Source organism: Sciurus vulgaris (assembly GCF_902686455.1).
Source record: "Sciurus vulgaris genome assembly, chromosome: 17".
Lineage (NCBI taxonomy): Eukaryota > Metazoa > Chordata > Mammalia > Rodentia > Sciuridae > Sciurus > Sciurus vulgaris.
The window spans coordinates 51,943,536-51,963,575 of record NC_136478.1 but is presented as its reverse complement, the minus strand read 5'-3'; the positions used below and the strand labels follow the sequence as shown (position 1 = coordinate 51,963,575).

At 43.1% G+C, this 20,040-nt stretch overlaps 2 protein-coding genes across 4 annotated transcripts in view; both read left to right on the top strand.

Moving 5' to 3' along the window:
- The window catches only part of LOC306648341 (cytochrome P450 2B4-like), a 153,876-nt gene that overhangs the window by 59,156 nt on the left and 74,680 nt on the right, over window positions 1-20,040 (top strand). The window lies entirely within an intron of this gene.
- The window catches only part of LOC306648342 (cytochrome P450 2B4-like), a 51,144-nt gene that overhangs the window by 6,324 nt on the left and 24,780 nt on the right, over window positions 1-20,040 (top strand). The window contains exons 2-8 of one of the 3 annotated variants that reach the window (XM_079118402.1): window positions 10,592-10,754; window positions 10,896-11,045; window positions 12,461-12,621; window positions 15,109-15,285; window positions 15,659-15,800; window positions 17,105-17,292; window positions 18,347-18,488. In XM_079118402.1, the coding sequence (XP_078974528.1) occupies window positions 10,592-10,754; window positions 10,896-11,045; window positions 12,461-12,621; window positions 15,109-15,285; window positions 15,659-15,800; window positions 17,105-17,292; window positions 18,347-18,488 (1,123 nt within the window). The remainder of the gene's footprint in view (window positions 1-10,591; window positions 10,755-10,895; window positions 11,046-12,460; window positions 12,622-15,108; window positions 15,286-15,658; window positions 15,801-17,104; window positions 17,293-18,346; window positions 18,489-20,040) is intronic. The other 2 variants (XM_079118403.1, XM_079118404.1) reach the window with 2 other exon arrangements.

Genomic DNA, 20,040 nt, shown 5'->3' with positions numbered 1-20,040 from the left:
CTATCTTTTCTCCATTGCATATTTTTGGCGCCTTTGTCTAGTATTAGAAAGTTGTATTTATTTGGGTTTGTGTCCGTGTCCTCTATTCTGTACCCTTGATCTACCTGTCTATTTTGGTACCAGTACCATGCCGTCTTTGTTACTATTGCTTTGTAATAAAGTTGAAGTTCGTGTATTGCGATACCCCCTGCTTCATTTTTCCTGCGAAGGATTGCTTTAGCTATTCTGGGTTTCTTATTCTTCCGAATGAATTTCATGATAGTGCAGGCTTTCTATTTGTAAATTCTTTTAACTTTTGTTTATCATAGGGTTTTATTTCATCTTCAAATCTGAAGGTTAGTTTTGCTGGGTATAGGATTCTTGGTTGGCAACCATGTTCTTTCAGAGCTTGAAATACATTGTTCCAGGCCTTTCAAGGTTTTAGAGTCTGGGTTGAGAAGTGGGCTGCTATCCGTATTGGTCTACCCCTATATGTGATCTGATGCTTTTCTCTCCCGGCCTTCAAAATCCTATCCTGGATCCAAGATGGCGGACTAGAGGGTGACTGCATCTCCCATCACTCCAGAACCCAGGATTCAAGAAAGGGAGGCATTGAGAGAGTCGGACTAAAATAGAACCACGGGGTGAGTCTCCCGCACCCAGTGAAGCTCAGCAGGGCGGCAGGCCTGGATTCGAGCAGCTGATTAGAGTAGGACAGGGCAGATAGAGTCTCCTCCAGGTAGCTCTGTGCACGCTGGCGGTGGGCTCCTTCCACAGGGACAGATTCTCCAGCCTCGTGGAGCAGGCCCCCCAGTGAGAGCCTTTCTGCACAGAAGCAGTGCGGCCAGCTCTGGCCTGCCCACAGGTTGCTTCAGAGACCAGCACTGGGCACCAGGGACTTCCCCAAGCAGCCCAGCCCCCTCCGGCGGGAAGCGCCTCTCTAGGCTAGCTTCTCTGGGCAGACCGACCAGTGAGAGCCTGTCTACACAGAGCCAGCTACAAGTCCCCAAGCCAGTGGAGAACTCCGACCTGCAAGCAGCCTCTGAGACCAGGGCTGGGCAGCAAGAGACCTCTCCAGATCTCTCTCCCTGGAACCAGTAGCAGACTAGGGGCAGCGTTCTTCAGAAACACTACATTATCAAGTTAATCCAAGACTTCAGGCTACTGAAGGCTGGTGGGTAATACACTGGAAATCTACAGGGACACTATAAGCCAATAGAGGGAATCTACAATATCACAGAGTCCCACTGACATCTGACCAATATAAGAAAACAAGGGAAGAAAACGTCCGAAACAAACCTAGATACTTTATCAATAAAACCCAATGACAGCACAGCAGAAGAAATGTCAGAAAGGGAGTTCAGAATGTCCATAATTAAAACAATCAGGGAAGCAAACGAGGAGATGAAAGAACAAATGCAGGCATTAAATGAACGCACCAATCAACAGTTAAAAGAGCAAATATGGGAAGCAAAAGAGTTAGAGATACTGAAAAAAAACAAACAAACAGAAATCTTTGAAATGAAGGAAACAATAAACCAAGTTAAAAACTCCATAGAAAGCATAACCAATAGGATAGATCACCTGGAAGATAGAACCTCAGATATTGAAGACAAAATATTTAATCTTGAAAACAAGGTTGACCAAACAGAAAAGATGGTAAGAAATCATGAACAGAATCTACAAGAATTACGGGATATCATGAAAAGGCCAAATTTAAGAATTATTGGGATTGAGGAAGGCTTAGAGAAACAAACCAAAGGAATGAACAATCGATTCAATGAAATAATATCAGAAAATTTCCCAAATCTGAAGAATGAGATGGAAATCCAAGTACAAGAAGCTTATAGGACTCCAAATATACAAAATTACAACAGACCTACACCAAGGCACATTATTATGAAAATACCTAACATACAAAATAAAGACAGAATTTTAAAGGCCGTGAGAGAAAAGAATCAGATTACATTCGGTGGAAAACCAATAAGAATATCAGCAGATTTTTCAATCCAGACCCTAAAAGCTAGAAGGGCCTGGAACAACATTTACCAAGCCCTGAAAGAAAATGGATGCCAACCAAGAATTTTATACCCAGCAAAACTTACTTTTCGTCTTGATGATGAAATAAGATCATTCCATGATAAACAAAAGCTAAAGGAATTTACAAAAAGAAAGCCAGCATTACAGAACATTCTCAGCAAAATATTCCATGAGGAAGAGATGAAAAACAACAATGTAAATCAGCAACGGAAGGAACTAGCCTAAAGGAATAGCAAAATAAAGGAGAAACCAAATCATATCAAAAAACAAAAATGAGTCCAATGAGTGGGAATACAAATCATATCACAATAATAACCCTGAATGTTAATATCTTGAACTCATCAATCAAAAGACATAGACTGGCAGAATGGATTAAAAAGAAAAATCCAACCATATGCTGCCTGTAAGAGACTCATCTCATAGAAAGAGATACCCATAGACTAAAGGAGAAAAGATGGGAAAAAACATGCCATGCACACGGACACAGTAAAAAAGGTGGAGTATCCATCCTCATTTCAGATAATGTGGACTTCAAGCCAAAACTAGTCAGAAGGCATAAAGAAGGACATTACATACTGCTTAAGGGAAGCATAAATCAGCAAGACATAACAATCATAAATATCTATGCCCCGAACATTGGCTCATCCATGTACGTCAAACAAATCCTTCTCAATTCCAGAAATCAAATAGACCACAACACAATAATACTAGGCGATTTTAACACACCTCTCTCACTGCTGGATAGATCGTCCAAACAAATATTGAATAAAGAAACCATAGATCTCAATAACACAATCAACAATTTAGACTTAACCGACTTATATAGAATATACCATCCAACAAAGAACGAATACACTTTCTTCTCAGCAGCACGTGGATCCTTCTATAAATAGACCATGTCTTATGCCACAAAGCTACTGTTAGCTAATACAAGAAGATGGAGATACTACCTTGTATTCTATCAGATCATAATGGATTGAAATTAGAAATAAATGACAGAATAAAAAACAGAAACTTCTCCAATACCTAGAGATGAAATAATACACTATTATATGATGAATGGATAACAGAAGACATCAGGAGGGAAATAAAAATATTCTTAGAGGTAAACGAGAACAAAGACACATCATATCAAAATCTCTGGGACACTATGAAAGCAGTACTTAGAGGAAGATTTATTTCATGGGGCGCATTCAACAAAAGAAGTAGAAATCAACAAATAAACGACTTAACACTACAGCTCAAAGCCCTAGAAAAAGAAGAGCAGATCAACACCAAAAGTAGTAGAAGACAGTAGTTAAAATTAGAGCCAAAATCAAAGAAATTGAAACAAAAGAAACACCCAGAAAAGTTAACAAAATAAATAGTTGGTTCTTTGAAAAAATAAAATTGATAAACCCTTAGCCACACTAACAAAGAGAAAGAGGGAGAAAACTCAAATTACTAAAATTCGGAATGAACAAGGAAATATCACAACAGACACGAGTGAAATACAAAACATAGTTAGAAGCTATTTTGAAAGTCTATACTCCAACAAAACAGAAAACCTCGAAGACATCAACAAGTTTCTAGAGACATATGAATTACCTAAACTGAACGAGGAGGACATACACAACTTAAATAAATCAATTTCAAGCAATGAAATAGAAGAGGTCATCAAAAGCCTACAAACAAAGAAAAGTCTGGGACCACATGGGTTCTCAGCTGAGTTCTACAAAACCTTTAAAGAAGAGCTCATTCCAATACTTCCCAAAGTATTCCATAAAATAGAAGAGGAGGGAACCCTCCCAAACTCATTCTATGAAGCCAATATCACCCTGATACCTAAACCAGACAGAGACACATCGAGGAAAGAAAATTTGAGACAAATATCCTTAATGAACATCGATGCAACAATTCTCAACAAAATTTAGCAAATCATATAGAAAAATATATTTAAAAGATAGTGCACCACGATCAAGTGGGTTTTATCCCAGGGATGCAAGGTTGTTTCAACATCTGGAAATTAATAAATGTCATTCACCATATCAACAGACTAAAAGTTAAGAATCACATGATTATTTCAATAGATGCAGATAAAATACAGTATCCCTTCATGCTCAAAACACTAGAAAAAATTGGGGTAGTGGGATCATTCGTTAACATTGTGAAGGCCATCTATGCTACGCCTATGGCAAATATCATTCTACATGGTGAAAAACTGAAAGCATTCCCCCTAAAAACTAGAACAAGGCAGGGATGCCCTCTTTCACCACTTCTATTCAACATTGTTCTTGAGACTCTAGCCAGAGCAATTAGACAAACCAAAGAAATTAAAGGGATACGAATTGGAAAAGAGGAACTCAAACTATCCCTGTTCGCTGATGACATGATTATATATTTAGAGGGACCGGGAAATTCCACCAGAATACTCTTAGAACTCATTAGTGAATTCAGTAAAGCAGCAGGTTACAAGATCAACGCTCATAAATCCAATGCATATTTTTTGTCTTTTATTTTTTTTAAATTTTAATTAAAAATCATAAATTTACATAGGAAATAGTAACAAAAACGGCATGGTATTGGTATCAAAATAGACAGGTAGATCAATGGTACAGAATAGAGGACATGGACACAAACCCAAATAAATACAATTTTCTCATACTAGACAAAGGTGCCAAAAATATGCAATGGAGAAAAGATAGCCTCTTCAACAAATGGTGCTGGGAAAACTGGAAATCCATATGCAACAGAATGAAATTAAACCCCTATCTCTCACCCTGCACAAAACTCAACTCAAAATGGACCTCGGAATCAGACCAGAGACCCTGCATCTTATGGAAGAAAAAGTAGGTCCAAACCTTCAACTTGTTCGCTTAGGATCAGACTTCCTTAACAGGACTCCCATAGCACAAGAAATAAAAGCAAGAATCAACAACTGGGATAGATTCAAGCTGAAAAGCTTTCTCTCAGCAAAGGAAACTATCAGTAATGTGAAGAGAGAGCCTACAGAGTGGGAGAATATCTTTGCCACTCATACTTCAGATAGAGTGCTAATATCCAGAATCTATAAAGAACTCAAAAAACTCTACACCAGGAATACAAATAATCCAATCAACAAATGGGCTAAGGAAGTGAACAGACACTTCACAGAATAAGATGTACAATCAACAGATATATGAAAAAATGTTCATCTCTAGTAATAAGAGAAATGCAAATCATAACTACCCTGAGATTTCATCTCACCCCAATTAGAATGGCGATTATCAAGAACACAAGCAACAACAGGTGTTGGTGAGGATGTGGGGAAAAAGGTACACTCATACATTGCTGGTGGGGTTGCAAATTAGTGCAGCCACTCTGGAAAGCAGTATGGAGATTCCTCAGAAAGCTTGGAATGGAACCACCATTTGACCCAGCTATCCCACTCCTTGGCCTATACCCAAAGGACTTAAAATCAGCATACTACAGAGATACAGCCACATCAATGTTCATAGCTCATCAATTCACTATAGCCAGATTGTGGAACCAACCTAGATGCCCTTCAGTTGGTGAATGGATAAAGAAACTGTGGCATGTATATACAATAGAATATCACTCCGCCATGAAGAATGATAAAATTATGGCATTTGCAGGCAAATGGATGAAATTGGAGGATATCATGCTAAGTGAGATAAGCCAATCTCAAAAATCTAAAGGACGAATGTTCTCACTGATAAGCGGATGAAGACATATAAGTGGGGGTAGGAGGGGTTAGCATTAGGTTTAGGGTTAGGTTTAGGGTTAGGGATAAGGAGGGTGGTAAGAATGGAGGAAAGAAGGACTGTATAGAGGGAAAAGAGGGTTGGGAGAGGTGGGGGGAAGGGAAAATAACAGAATGAATCAAACAACATAGGCCTATGTAAATTTATGATTTTTAATTAAAATAAAAAAAAACTATCCTTATTTTGAATGTTAGGGATTTTCATTTTAGTAAGCCTTGGTTGGACCTGTTGTGATTTTGTGCATTTGGTGTTCTGTAAGCCTCTTGTATTTGATTTTCCACATCATTCTTCAGGTTTGGGAAATTTTCTGCTATTATTTCATTGAATAGGTTGTTCATTCCTTTGGTTTGTATCTCTGTGCCTTCCTCAATCCCAATAATTCTTAAATTTGGTCTTTTCATGATGTCCCATAGTTCTTGGAGATTCTGTTCATGATTTCTTACCATCTTCTCTGTTTGGGCAACTTTATTTTCAAGATTAAATATATTGTCTTCATTGTCTGAGGTTCTGTCTTCCAAGTGGTCCAGTCTTTTGGTGATGCTTTCCATTGAGTTTTTTATTTGGTTTATTGTTTCCTTCATTTCAAGGATTTCCATTTGGTGTTTCTTTTGAGAGTCTCTATCTCTTTGTTGAAATGATCTTTAGCTTCCTGCAGATGCTCTGTCAGTTTATTGGTATTATCATTCATTGCCTGCATTTGCTCTCTTATCTCATCCTTTTTTTCACAAATCATCTTAATCATGTATAATCTGACGTCCTTTTCTGACATTCCTTCCAACATACTGTCTTTGGATTCTATTACTATAGAATGTAGATTTGTTTGGATCATTTTCTTCTGTTGTTTTTTCATGTTGTTCATGTATCTTCCCCTCTATCAGTGGAGATCTGGGGCATTGCATATTTCCCCCTATAGGCTTATAGTGGCCCTATAGCTTTCCAAAACCCTTTCTTTAAGGGGAGATCCATATTAGCAGTGCCCAATTCAGACACTATGCAATCGAAGACCAAACAGCCCCTATGAGGACAATAAAAAAATTGTCATAATGAACAGAACAAGTTCAAATATTATCTTCAGTAAAGCAAGCAGATTTGCAATAAGGTCTGCAGTTTCAAATGGAGGACAAAGAGGATGCAGAGGGATGTAGAATGTGGCTGTTAATGGGATAACAAAAGAATACACAGAAGTTCTAGATAATAAAAAGGGTGAGAGTAATAAAAAGAAATTGGATGTCAGCATGCAAAAAAGGGAGAAAGAGACTCTGAGGGAACAGGTAAACAAAAGGAAAAGAGAGCAAGAAAAGTAAAGAAATAAAAACTTACAATTTTTCAATAAGGAGAAAAAAGAAAATCTACGGTATAACAGTCATATAGTAATGAAACCTCCCAGAGTTCAGTAGCCTGATGCAGGAGAGGTACCTCATAATGAGCTTCAAGCCTCCAGCAGGCGTCTCAGGATGGGTTTTGCCCCACCTTAATATTGGGGCTTCCAGGATTATCCAAGATGTCCACTCTGGCTTCCAAATGTGTTGGCAAATGGGGAGCTGCAGCTCAGGGTGTGGATGTGGTCAGCTGGAGGTCCTGGAGGCGGGATACCTTTGGTCAGGCAGGGGTCCTGGAGGTCGGGTGTGTTTAGTGTGGTTGTGGGATCCTGGAGGCCGGTTGCAATCAGTTGGTCTGGGGTCCCGGTGGTAGGGCACAGTCTGTTAGTCTGGGAGTCCTGTCAGCAGGGAGCAGTCAGTCAATGTGAGGGCCCCAGAGGCAGGGAGTGATTGTTTGGGCTGTGGAATCCTGCAGATACTGTAGCAGTGAACTTCCAGGCAACAGCAGGCAGCTGGTGCTCCACTGGCGGTTGGTGATCAGTTTGCTGACTGTTGTCGGAAGTTTGGGAGGTGAACCTCATGCGTTTGGTGTAGGATAGGTGTAAGGCAGATGATGGACAGGCCAGAAGCAGGCAAATGGCAGATGATAGGTGCCAAGAAACAGATATCCTCTGCTTGAAACCAGAGTTATGGAGCTACACAGAACACAGCCTCCCTCTAGTTTGCCATCTTGGATCTTCCTGTTTACTTCCTTATTAATAATTAATCAGCATCCATGACCCCACTTTCCAGTGGGAGAGCTGGAACCATGCCAGTAACTTCCAGCTCCTCTGTCCTTTTCCCCTGCCGTGGAGGCCACACTCCTGAAGCATGGGCCTGTTTTTAAATTTTTAAAATTTTAACTTTTTCTTTTAGTACCTGGGATTGAACCCAGTAGTGCTTAACCCCTGAGCCACAACTGTTGCCGCCCACAGCAACAATTCCGTGGGAATTTATTGGAGGTGGACTGGGAATGAACTACTTTTATCATCTTTATCTGGGCTACTTCCTTGCTTGCTTGTTCACTAGTTTATAGAGAAAGAGAGGCTTTGCTTAGAAGAAGAGAGACTTTGCTTAGAGGAAGAGAGGTTTTGCTTAGAGGAAGAGAGGTTTTGCTTAATTTTAGAGGTGCTATGCTTTCAGAGATCTGCTTCTTAGAGGTGAGTCACTTCTTGGAGGTGCGGGGTGCGGCGTACGGCGTGCAGCCTGCAGCCTGCGTCCAGCAACCTGCAACCTGTGACCCCCACCCAGGTGAAGAGAATGTCTTACATACCTAAGGCAGCCAATCAGCTTAGGATTAGCACAATTGAAGCACACCCCACGGTACCAATCAAGAAAGAATGAGGAATATCTGTTGACCACTAGCGCAGAGGAGACATTAACTAATTAGGCAGAAGGTCATAAGAGATCGCACCATATTAACACTAATTATGCGCCACCTCTTGGCTCAATGCCAGCTGCCATCTTAGAGCTGCTTAAACATGTCTCTGCATCTCCCCCTCTTTTAGTTAGTAAAAGGTGAAGAAAACTCTAATGGATGCGTGATGGCTATCACTACATCTGGATTGTTTGTGCCTGTCTCAGGTATCCACATGTCCTACTGACATTCTTTCCCATCATTGGATTACCCAGAAGCTTGATATTATTGTCTTGGCTCCTGTCTTAGGTTGATATGTCAGCCACACAAGACTTTCCCGTCCTTGACTACCAGCTGTCCATTTGAGACAACCAAGCAGTTCTGGCTTCTAAGGTGGCAAGTGCACATCATCTTGGTGTTTATCAATGGCTGAGTGATCATTAACTTGTCTGACAAATCTTGTTGGCACCCACACTGGAGAGGTTGCATCCTGTGGAAAGATACAAACAGATCCTCACCCCCATATTAACACCGGGTCTGGACCCTTCCACGTCCCTGTAAGAACATCTTTCCAGCAGGCTAGTGGTTTGTTTTGCTGATGAGGATTCCAATGTCTGTCTCCAGCAGAATAACCCTCTGAATCCATAGTTAAAAAATTTAAAGTAAAAAGAGCTATAGCCAATCGATCTCTGGGGGTAACCCAATCTTCCCCTTTTCGTTTTAAAAGCATGAGCTTAAGCATTTGATTAGCATGTTCCACTATGCCTTGGCCTTGAGGATTACAAGGAATTCCAGTTTTATGAGTAATTTGAAACTTGAGACAATACTGAGTAAAAGATGATGAAGTATAAGCAGGGCCATTATCTGTCTTAAGCATTTTAGGAATGCCCATAGCTGCAAAAGCTTGTAAGCAATGAAAGATAACATCTTTAACTTTTTCCCTGGAATGGAGAGAAGCAAAAATCAATCCTGAACATGCGTCAATAGACGTGAATAAATTTTAGTTTACCAAAGCTGGGATCATGAGTAACATCCATCTGCCACAAATGATTGGGTAAAAGCCCTCTGGGATTGATGGCTACATGTGGAACTGGAGAATGAATAACACAAGATTGGCATCCCTTAATAATAGTTCTAGCTTGTTCCTTAGTTATTTTAAATCTGCGTCATAATGTTGTCCTGTTAACATGAAATTCAGCATGAAATGGAACGGCCTGTTCTACTGAAGAAAATATAAAAATAGTTTGAGTTGTAAGATCAGCTTTATGATTACTGTCATGTAGAGGACCAGGCAAATTGGTATGAGCTCTTATATGTCCACATTTGGCTTCAACAAGGACAGTTGTCCTCCATGGTTGATGGTTATACATCTGCAAATTCAACCAGTTGTGGATTGATTTGTGTAGAAAAAATTATTGCACATATAATAACTTTCTTTCTTGACATTCTCTAAACAGTACAGTACAACAATTATTTACATAGGATTACATTCCATCAGGTTTCTCAGTAATCTAGAGATAAGTTAAAGTTCACACAAGGATGCACATTCATTATATGCAAACACTACACCATCTTAAGTCCTTCAGATTAGCATTCGAGGGTTTTAGGATTTCCAGGGGCATCTTGGGACCAGATCCCTGGAGCTGCCAAGGGGTGACTCTACTGCCCAGAAATTTCCCAATGGCTGATAGCATGGTTTTTACCATTTTGTGAGCAGTTATAGGACCGTCACTGTCCCTTCACATCCACCAAGTGGGTGGGTCAGAGTTGTGAACTCAGGACATGGTCAGGAGGCAGAAAGCAGATTGAAGTTGGGTCACAGGAGGAATTCTTTGATTGAGAGGCCCAGATCTCACCAAATTCAAGGGAACAGGCAGGATGATACTAGAGATATTTAATCACCTGTATGCTTAGGAACTGAACCAATCAGAGCAGACCTACCTAGACTGTGCACTGACCCTTGAGTGGCTGGGTCCTGGGAAGGGCAATGGCAGCTGAGGGAGGAGGGTCTTGTGGGAGACACCTACGTACCAATCTGCATCTAAGCATCTCATGGTGTAACAACTGAGGTGTCTGGTGACTAATATCAACCCTGGTATGGATGTGCTTGACAGCTTCGAGAGAAATACGGGGATGTGTTCACGGTGTACCTGGGCCCAAGGCCTGTGGTCGTGCTGTGTGGAACAGAGGCCATACGGGAGGCCCTGGTGGACCAGGCTGAGGATTTCTCTGGCCGGGGAACACTGGCCATCATTGAGCCTATCGTCCAGGGATATGGTGAGGACCTCGAAGACGCTGGGATGGGGAGGGTGGAAGATGGGACCTGGGAAAGGGGAGTCTGAGAAGAGAGGACAAGGGGTGGGACCTGACCCAGTCTCCTTCAACTTCCTCTGCAAATCCTGCCTCACTTACCTCCAGGTGTGGTCTTTGCCAATGGAGAACGCTGGAAAACCCTTCGGAGATTCTCTCTGGCCACCATGAGGGACTTTGGGATGGGAAAGCGAAGCATTGAGGAACGGATTCAGGAGGAGGCTCAGTGTCTGGTGGAGGAGCTGCAGAAATCCAAGGGTGAGAACCAGGGATGCACAGGAAAGAAGACATGGAACAGAGTGGGATGTGGGGTGCACAGCAATGGAAACACGAGAGGTATGCATGGGCAGAAAAGGACAGAGACAGAGATGGAGAATCAGAGAGAGATGGGAATAGAGATGAATAGAGAAGGGATGTGGGAAACCAAGAGAGATAGGGGAAGAGGAGTGAGGTTTTTAGTGTCCAAGACAGATGAATGATTAGTAGGCTCTTACCTTGCATGCAGAGAAATCAATTTTTGGATTGCTCATATGTGTCCAAGTCAAAAATAGGACCTACATAAAAGAAAGCAAAGAGCAAGGACAGACATTTCCAAGTTACGACGTGTGTTTCCCTTCCCTTGGGGGAAGCGCTGGTGAGCAAGGAGTCAGGAGCTGTGCTCTGCTCAGGGAAGCCCAAGGGCACTGCCGGGATTCTAGATTCTTCATAGCAGGGGGCATAGTTGGCAGGTCCACTGTCAGCTGTCCATCTCATCTGGACCAGGTCTTCATCATCTCTTATCAACACTTCTCAGGAGACTCTGAGACATCCATGTAGAAGCTGGAGGGAGTGAAAGGGACAGAGATTGATAAGGACAGAGGACAGAGTGACAGAGAGACAGGAAAGGAGAGGGACGGAGGGAAGAAAAGAAAGAGAAAAATGAGAGAGAAGAAGAGAATGAGAGAGATCAAAAGAGACAGAGGAAGAGAATCTGAGACAGACAATTGAGGGACAGACAGACAAGCCTCAGAGAAAGGTTTACAGAGGAATGAGAGAAAACAGCTGAGAGCAGAGAGAGGGTCACACTCACCTGAGGTCCTGGGCTCCCGAACCCTCCTTCTCAGCCTCGGAAACCAGGACTGTGCCTGCCAACACAGGCATCAGTGTGAGGCTTGATGAGATATGGGAAGTGAAGAATGATTCATGCAGGACCAGAGAGCCCCTGGGCTGGAGAGAAGAGAGGACGTGGGTGTGAGAGGGAGGGATGCAGCCATGGGGCTTTAAATCTGCACAAGGCATGGAGTGAACAAGGCCCTGCACCCTGCCTGGAGGCCTTTACTCTCTGAGCTCACACAGTCAGAGATGGGCTGAGAGGACAGTCAGGGTAGGATCCTGCAGCGCTGGCTCTGTCTCTGTGTACTTGGGTGTGACTCCTGCCCTTGGTAATGAGAAGCTGTGCAAGCTTCCATTACTCATCCTTCTGTCCACCTGTAAAGTGGAGGTAGTCATAGAAGAGCATCTCGCTGAGAAAGTTTTGTGCAAAGTGAATGAAAGCGTAAGACCTGACACAGAGTCTGTGCCAGTGTGAGCTGTTAGGATTGCTCTACTTCAGAGCAGTAGAAGATGGGGCACCATGTAGAATGTCCCCAGTCTCTGGAGTCTCTGACCTGGGACCTGCTGCCTTATCCTCCTAGGAGCCCTCCTGGACCCCACCTTCCTCTTCCAGTTCATTACCGCCAACATCATCTGCTCCATCGTCTTTGGAGAACGCTTTGACTACAAAGATCGAGAGTTCTTGCGGTTGCTGGACATGATCTATCAGTCATTTGCACTGATCAGCTCCTTCTCCAGCCAGGTGAGTTGCAGGAGGTGAGGAGGATGAAAGGGGAGGTGGGAAAGGGTGGTTTAATCTGTGGGCACAGAAATGCAATAGGAGCACATGGAGAGAGGGATGTTGAGACCTGGAGGGAGAGCTGGGGGAGGGAAAAGGGAGATGGAGAGAGAGAAATGGGAGAGAAGGGGAGGCTGAAAGACGGGGTCAGAAAGTCTCAGAAAAGGAGGGCTTGGCTGTTGCAGGATAGGTAGAATTGATAGGGTCCAAATGGTCAATGCTCTCTACTGCCAGTACAATGCCCACCAACATGACAGGTGGTATATTTACTCAACTAGGGAAAACAATTCTCAAATTCATTTGGTAGATAAAAGTCCCAGAATATCCAAAGCAATAATGAGTTAGAAGAGCAGCAGTGGAGGCTTCAGGATACCTGGTGTCGAATCACACTGCAGAGTGACAGTAAGGAACAGCGTGGTGTCGGCGTTAGAACACTCACCGAGACCCGTGGAAAGGAATGAAAGGCAGGAGACAACTCCACAGAGACTCAGTCACCTGACACTTCACACAGGTGACAAAATGCAGGTTGGAGACATCTAAAAAATGGTACTGAGAAAAGTGGGTGTCTGTTTGCAGAACATTCCAACTAGATTCTTATTTCTCACCCCACAGAAACATCAACTCAACGTGGATCAAGACCTACAGGAATTAGAGCAGAAACTTTGCAAGGGCTAGAAGAAAATGTAGGGACAGAATGCAACACTGGCTCAGGCATCACCTTCCTTAACAATAGTTCTAAAGCTCAAGATATAGAAAATGAAAAAGTGGAATCCACCATATGAAAAAGTTTCTGCCCAGCAAAGAAAACTATCTAGAGCATGAGAGAGAGAGAGCCTGCAGAATGGGTTGAAATCCTTGCTAGTTACTCCTCTGAGAGGACATTAATGCCCACAATAAGGAAAGACTTCAAAAAGCAACACCATAAAATAACCCAATTGATAAATGGGCAAAAGAGCTAAATAAACCTCTCTCAGGAGGACAAATAAAAATGGCCAACAAACACATGAAAAAATGTTTAACTTCGGTAGTAATCAGGAAATGCGAATGAAAACTGCACTGAGATTTCCTCTCACTCTTGTGAGAATGGCAATCATCAAGAATACAAATAACGGAAATTGCTGGTTAGGATGTGAGGAAAAGGTCGACTCGTGTATTTTTAGTGGCAAGGCGAATTAGAATGATCACTTTGGAAAGTATCATAGAAATTCCTCAAAAGATTAGAAATGGAAGCACCACATGACCCAGATGTCCCAATCCTTGGCATTAATCCAAAAGATATAAAATCGGCATACTATAGCGATACATGAATTTTAACATTTGTAGAAGTACAATTCATAATAGTTATACTTTGAAACTAATCCATCTGCTAATCAACAGACTAAGATGAAGAAAATGAGGTATCTGTACACATCTGGAGTTCTACTCAGTCACAAAAAAGAATGTAAACATATGATTTTCAAGTAAATGAATGGAACTGGAGAACATCATGTTAAGTGAAACAAAGCAGATTCAGAAAGTTAAGGGTTGAATGTTTTTTTCCTAGTATGTAGAAACCAAAGGGCAGGGAAGAATAGATATTAAACATGGGGTGACTGTCAAAAACAGAAGGAAGAACTGGACTACAGGTGGTGCACACCTGTAGTCTTATTGGCTCCAGAGGCTGAGGCAGGAGGATTGCAAGTTCAAAGCCAACCTTAGCAACTAAGTGAGACACTTAGCAAGTCAGTGAGATCCTGTCTCTCAATAAAATAAAATATAGGGCTGAGGATGGGGATCTGTGATTAAGTGCTCCTGGGTTCAATTCCCAAGGCCAAAAAACAAAAGGAAAGACCTGTAGAGTAGAGAAAAGGGATTGAGAGAGACAGAGAAGGGGAGGATGTGGGGAGTACTGGAGTTGAAATCTAAGGAATTCTGCTATGTCTGTGTACAAATGTATAATCCTGTATAATTATAATCCTGTATAATCCTAATGTATATCCTGTACTGATTAAGATAATGGTAGCACGAATAGAAAGGGGAAGGGTAGAGTAGAGGTAGTGGGTGTGGAGGGAGGGTGAAGGAAGGGAGGGTTCTGGGAATGAAATTGATCCAGTCACGGTTTGTGCATGTTTGAAAACGGCATAGGGAAGCACAGGGTAGGCATGAATTCAAGGCGCCAAAATGTTTAAAAAATCAAACAAACAAACAAAAAAAAAAAAACAAAAGAAAAAAGTGAAGAAGAACTTGGGAGAAAGAATAAAGGAAGAGAGGACAGAGAGACAGGGAAGAGAGGTTGATTCTGATGAGGAGTGGAGGAGGGAAGGAGGGAGGGAGAGAGGGAGAGAGGCAGAGAGAAAGAGAGGCAGAGAGAGATGGGGATTCCCGAGTGGAGTTGGGCCCTGGATGGCTCCCCCTCCCCATGACCAGCTGGCTCAGCCCTTGGGGGACCTCACTACCCCTTCCTTCATGTAGGTGTTTGAATTATACTCCGACGTCCTCAAGCACTTTCCTGGCACACACAGGCAAGTCTACAAAAACCTGCAGGAAGTCATCACCTTCATCAACCACAGTGTGGAGAAGCACCGTGCAACCCTGGACCCCAGCAACCCCAGAGACTTCATCGACTCCTACCTGCTCCGCATGGATAAAGTGAGGCCTGGGGAGGGGAGTGGGGAGGGAAAGGAAGATGAAGGGAAAGGAAGGAGGAACTGAAATGAGAGGAGGAGGGGACAGGACGCAGGTGGATGGAGAAATACAGGGCAAGGACAACAAGAAAGAGGAAAAGACCCTGAGAGGCAGAGGAGCCTGGGGGATGAAGACCAAGACACAAGCCAAAGAGATGGAGAGAGACACCAGGCGAGGCAGAGTGAGGAGGCTGAGGGAGACAGAGACACGGGGTGTCCATGCTGAGAAGGAGGGGCCCCAGGGGCGAGACCCAGGACAGAGGGAGGCCGGCAGGCGGGATGAGTCCTCAGTGGGCTCTGGTCCTGCCTGCCCCTCCCTATTCACCCACCTGATCCAGGAGAAATCCAACCCGCACAGCGAGTTCCACCACAAGAATCTCACCTTGACCTTGCTGTCCCTCTTCTTTGCTGGCACTGAGACCACCAGCACCACTCTGCGCTACGGCTTCCTGCTCATGCTCAAGTACCCCCATGTTGCTGGTGGGTCAGGGACGGGCGTGTGGGGAGGGTCCTTGGATCTTCTCTTAGGCTGCAGAGTGGGGGCTGGGGTCCTTCATGGATGAGAGGCAACCTGACCTCCTTTTCAGGAGCTCTGCAGGTTCTGGGTGGTCTCCGCTAAGCCAATCCTGTTGGTGATGGGTGAATGACAAGTCTGACAACCTGTTCTTCCAGTGCTTTCTCCCATCCACCATCCATCTGTCCATCTTTTATTGATTAATCCACTTGTACTTTCACTGATTGCTTTGTCTGCAATGCATCCATGGACATATAATTTCATTCATGAGCTGATGCTATGTACAAGGACAGTTGAGTGCTCTATTGGTCACTGATGACTTGGCTCATTCATTCCTTCATGCAGGCCCCCAGCCATTTTTTTTATGAACTGGGTTTTTTTTCCTTACTCTTCTATCAACCATCTTCTCATTCTTCCTACATGTATCCATCCATCCATTTCCACATTTAACCACTTAATGATTCCTTCATTTATTCATCCCTCTACACACCAATGCATTTATTCCTTTGTTTACTCATTCATGAATTGATCTGTTCACACAATGCCCATGAATGCAACTTGCATGTGATTATTGATTCATTGGGTTCACTGATTTATTTGTCAAGGAATCGTTTCTTAATTGATTGTTTATTTGATCCATCTATTGATTGATAAGCTGAACAAACACATTCATTCATTGGTTTGTTCAATGCATTAATTGTCAGTTTTTTTCACTCAGGAATTGATCTGTTGTTTTTTTATGCATTCTTGTCTTCATCCAGTTGCTCTTGGATTAATCCATTGACTTAGTCCACTGTGATAGTTGTGAGAATTTGGCACAGAGTTTTCCTGTAATGAACACACATATACACACACACACTCACACACACACAAACTGGATCATTTTCTATTCATTCTTAAGGGTGAAGTTTCAACAAGTTCTTATTTTGGAGTTTTTAATAAAAAATTCCTTGTAGGGTTGTGGTGGATGTGGGGTTCTGAGTGTGTGTGTGTGTGTGTGTGTATGTGTGTGTTTGTGTGTTTGTGCATGCACATGCCTGAAAGGTTTCTGAACATATAGGAGACAATTTATTGAATTACTTGAATGCGAAAAGGTTGGAAATCTCATGCTGTTGCTCTCTCTCCTCCCATCACCCCAGCTGTCTGCTCTAAAGTGTATCAATGGTCTCAGCTTTTCCCATAGGATTTTCCCAGCTCACTGACCCCTGAAAACAGTGTCTCTGGGGAAATCTATGTGAAACGAGGCTCACAGATCCCCTTTTTGGTGCAGAAAGGGTCCAAAAAGAGATTGAGCATGTGATTGGCTCACACCGCCCACCAGCCCTAGAAGACCACTCCAGGATGCCATACACAGAGGCGGTCATCCACGAGATTCAGAGATTCACTGACCTCATCCCCATTGGTGTGCCTCATGTGGTCACCAAGGACACTTATTTCCGAGGATTCATCATCCCCAAGGTCAGTCCTGCAGGCTGCCCATCTCTGTGTGGGCGTCCTCTGTTCCCCTAGCCCACCATCTCAACCTCTTGTGGGCTTCTCCATAGTACCTCCGTGTTTTAACTTTTAGTTTGTTTTACCTGTTTGTTTTTTGTTTGTATGTGAGAACCAGGGAATGGCAACATTTAAAAAATGTTTTTATTAGTGCATTAGAGCTGTAGATAACAGAGGAGTTTAGGATGAGATAATCACTCATGCATTGAGTATAAATTGCTCCATTCCATCCCCTGTGCTTCCCCTTACCCTCTTCTCCTCCCTCCACAGTTTCCACTCCTATATTCTAGTGGTCTTGCTTTAATTTGTTTTTTTTTTTTTTACATTGGTGCTTTATAAATACACGTAAAGGTGCAATGAGTATGGTATGTTCACATATGTGCAGAGCATGATTTTGTCAATTTGATTCTGCAGTTCCTCCCTTTTCCAGTTCCTCCTCCCTCCCCCTCAGTCTCCTTCCTCCACTCCACTGATGTCCTTTCTGTTTTCATTGGACCTGCCCCTCCACTTATTTTCCTTACTTTGCTCTAGCTTCTGCATATAAGAGAACATTGAACCCTTGACTCTGTGTCTTATTTCACTTAGTATGATGTTCTGCAGTTCCATTAATTTATTATCAACTTACACCATTTCATTCTTCTTTATATCTCAGTAAAACTCCATTGTGTATATATACCACATTTTCTTCATCTGTTCATCTGTTGATGGGCATCTGGGTTGGTTCCATAACATGGATATTGTGATGTGCTCTGCTATAAGCACAGATGTGCCTGCATCACTATAGTATGCTGATTTTAGTTCTGTTGGATAAATAACAGAGAGTGGAATTACTTGGTCACATGGTGATTCCATTCCCAGTCTTTTGAGGAATCACCATATTGCTTTCCAAAATGGTTGCAGTAATTTTCAGTCCCACCACATTGTATGAGTATACTCTCCCCACACATGCAGGCCAGCACTTATTATTACTTGTGTTCTTGATGACATGGCAATGTCCTTTGATGTTTTAACCTTTCCTCAGAACACTGAAGTATACCCTATCCTGAGCTCTGCTCTCCACGACCCCCGTTACTTTGAAAAACCAGATGCCTTCAACCCTGACCACTTTCTGGATGCCAATGGGGCACTGAAGAAGAATGAAGCTTTTATTCCCTTCTCCATGGGTAAGCTGGACCTGGGATCCCTTCTCAGACCCCAGGGGTAGGTCCTCTCCTCTCCTGCAGACAATGATAGGTGTTCGTTTGTGCAGCCCTTAGCACATTCCAGTTGGTTTACCTGCACTGTCCCATTCAATCTTCACTACAACCCCATGAGGAGACTTGAGAAGTGAGATGATGACCTAAGGCACCTCTTGATAAGCAGGACGTTGGATAAGTGGTGGAAAATCTCTAGATGTGAGCAAAGTAACCGTTAAAAAAGCAATAACTAAAAACTAATGCATGGCTGGAGATAAAGCTCAGTTCAGAGTGCAGCCTGTCAAAAACAAGGCCATATATTCAATTCTGAGCAGAGGAAAAAAAAAAAAAAAAAAAGGAGAGGGGAAAAACAGCAAGTAAAAATTAATGCAGCACTGAGTCCAGGGGACAAAAGGGAATGCATCCGACAAATCACATAAAGACACAGATCCTGCCCCAGGAAATTTATAGTCCGGCAGCTGAGATAGACATTCATCAGAGTGTCCCAAATAATAATCCAATTAAAAGATTTAATGCCTGTCCTGAGCTAACCAGGGCCTGGCACAAAGGACACACCAACAGGGGCATGTATTATCATTAATCAGGCATTGGGAGAACCAAGCAGGATATACTGAGTAATATTGGTGGGTAGGTGAGGAACAGGTCAGCTGAGAAACTGGTTTCCAAGCAGAGGCCTAGTGGGCGAGTGTTGATCAACTCCAGGAAAGAAGGTTCCAGGTGGAGGCAACAGCAGGGCAGAGCCAGGTGGTCCATTAGAGTAAGTGTAGGACACTCGGAATGGATTAGAAAGTGGCTGAGGGCCAGGAGCTCAGCTGGCTGGACCTCATATCCTGAAGTAGTGAAGTTTGAGAGAGTTCCACCCAGTAGCAGGACACATGGTGTTACAGACAGAAAGGAACCTACAAGCAGAAACAGCTGGGTTGGTCCAGTTCCACGTGGCTGCCAATGGTCAGATCTGAGCAGAGTACAGCGTGCAATTGGTTGAAGCGCAGGGCTGGGACTGGCTGAAGTAAAGGGCTGGGAGTGGCTGAGCCTCGGTTTTCTTTTCTAGGAATCTGCTCTCAGGTTCGGTTGCCATTTTTTTTTTTTTAATATTTACAAAGGGTGCAGGTTACTCCTTGGGGTTTTGGCCAAATTTAACTTGAAGGTCACCCGAGGAAACCACAAGGTCCAGGCTCCTCATTTTTTGGGGGGAGGTAGGATGGCCCCAGGAACAAGTTCCGAAATATAAATGTCATCAGTGACTCAAGTGGTGCTTGGCTTTGTGGATGCAGTCTTCAGTGTCCTCATTCTGTCCTCAGTGAGAGCTGGGAACACCTGGGGTAGTGGGTGAACGTGAGCTCCCCGCCCAATAGTCCTGTCCAGAGAGAGTTGTAGGGAAGTAAGGACTGAAACAAGTAAGCAACCGAGGCATTATGGGGATGAGACAGAGAGCGGACAGAGTCACCAATAGACACAAGGAGATCATGGCACAGAGGAGACAGTCTGTGCGAGACAGAGGGTGAACCTGAGACCACAG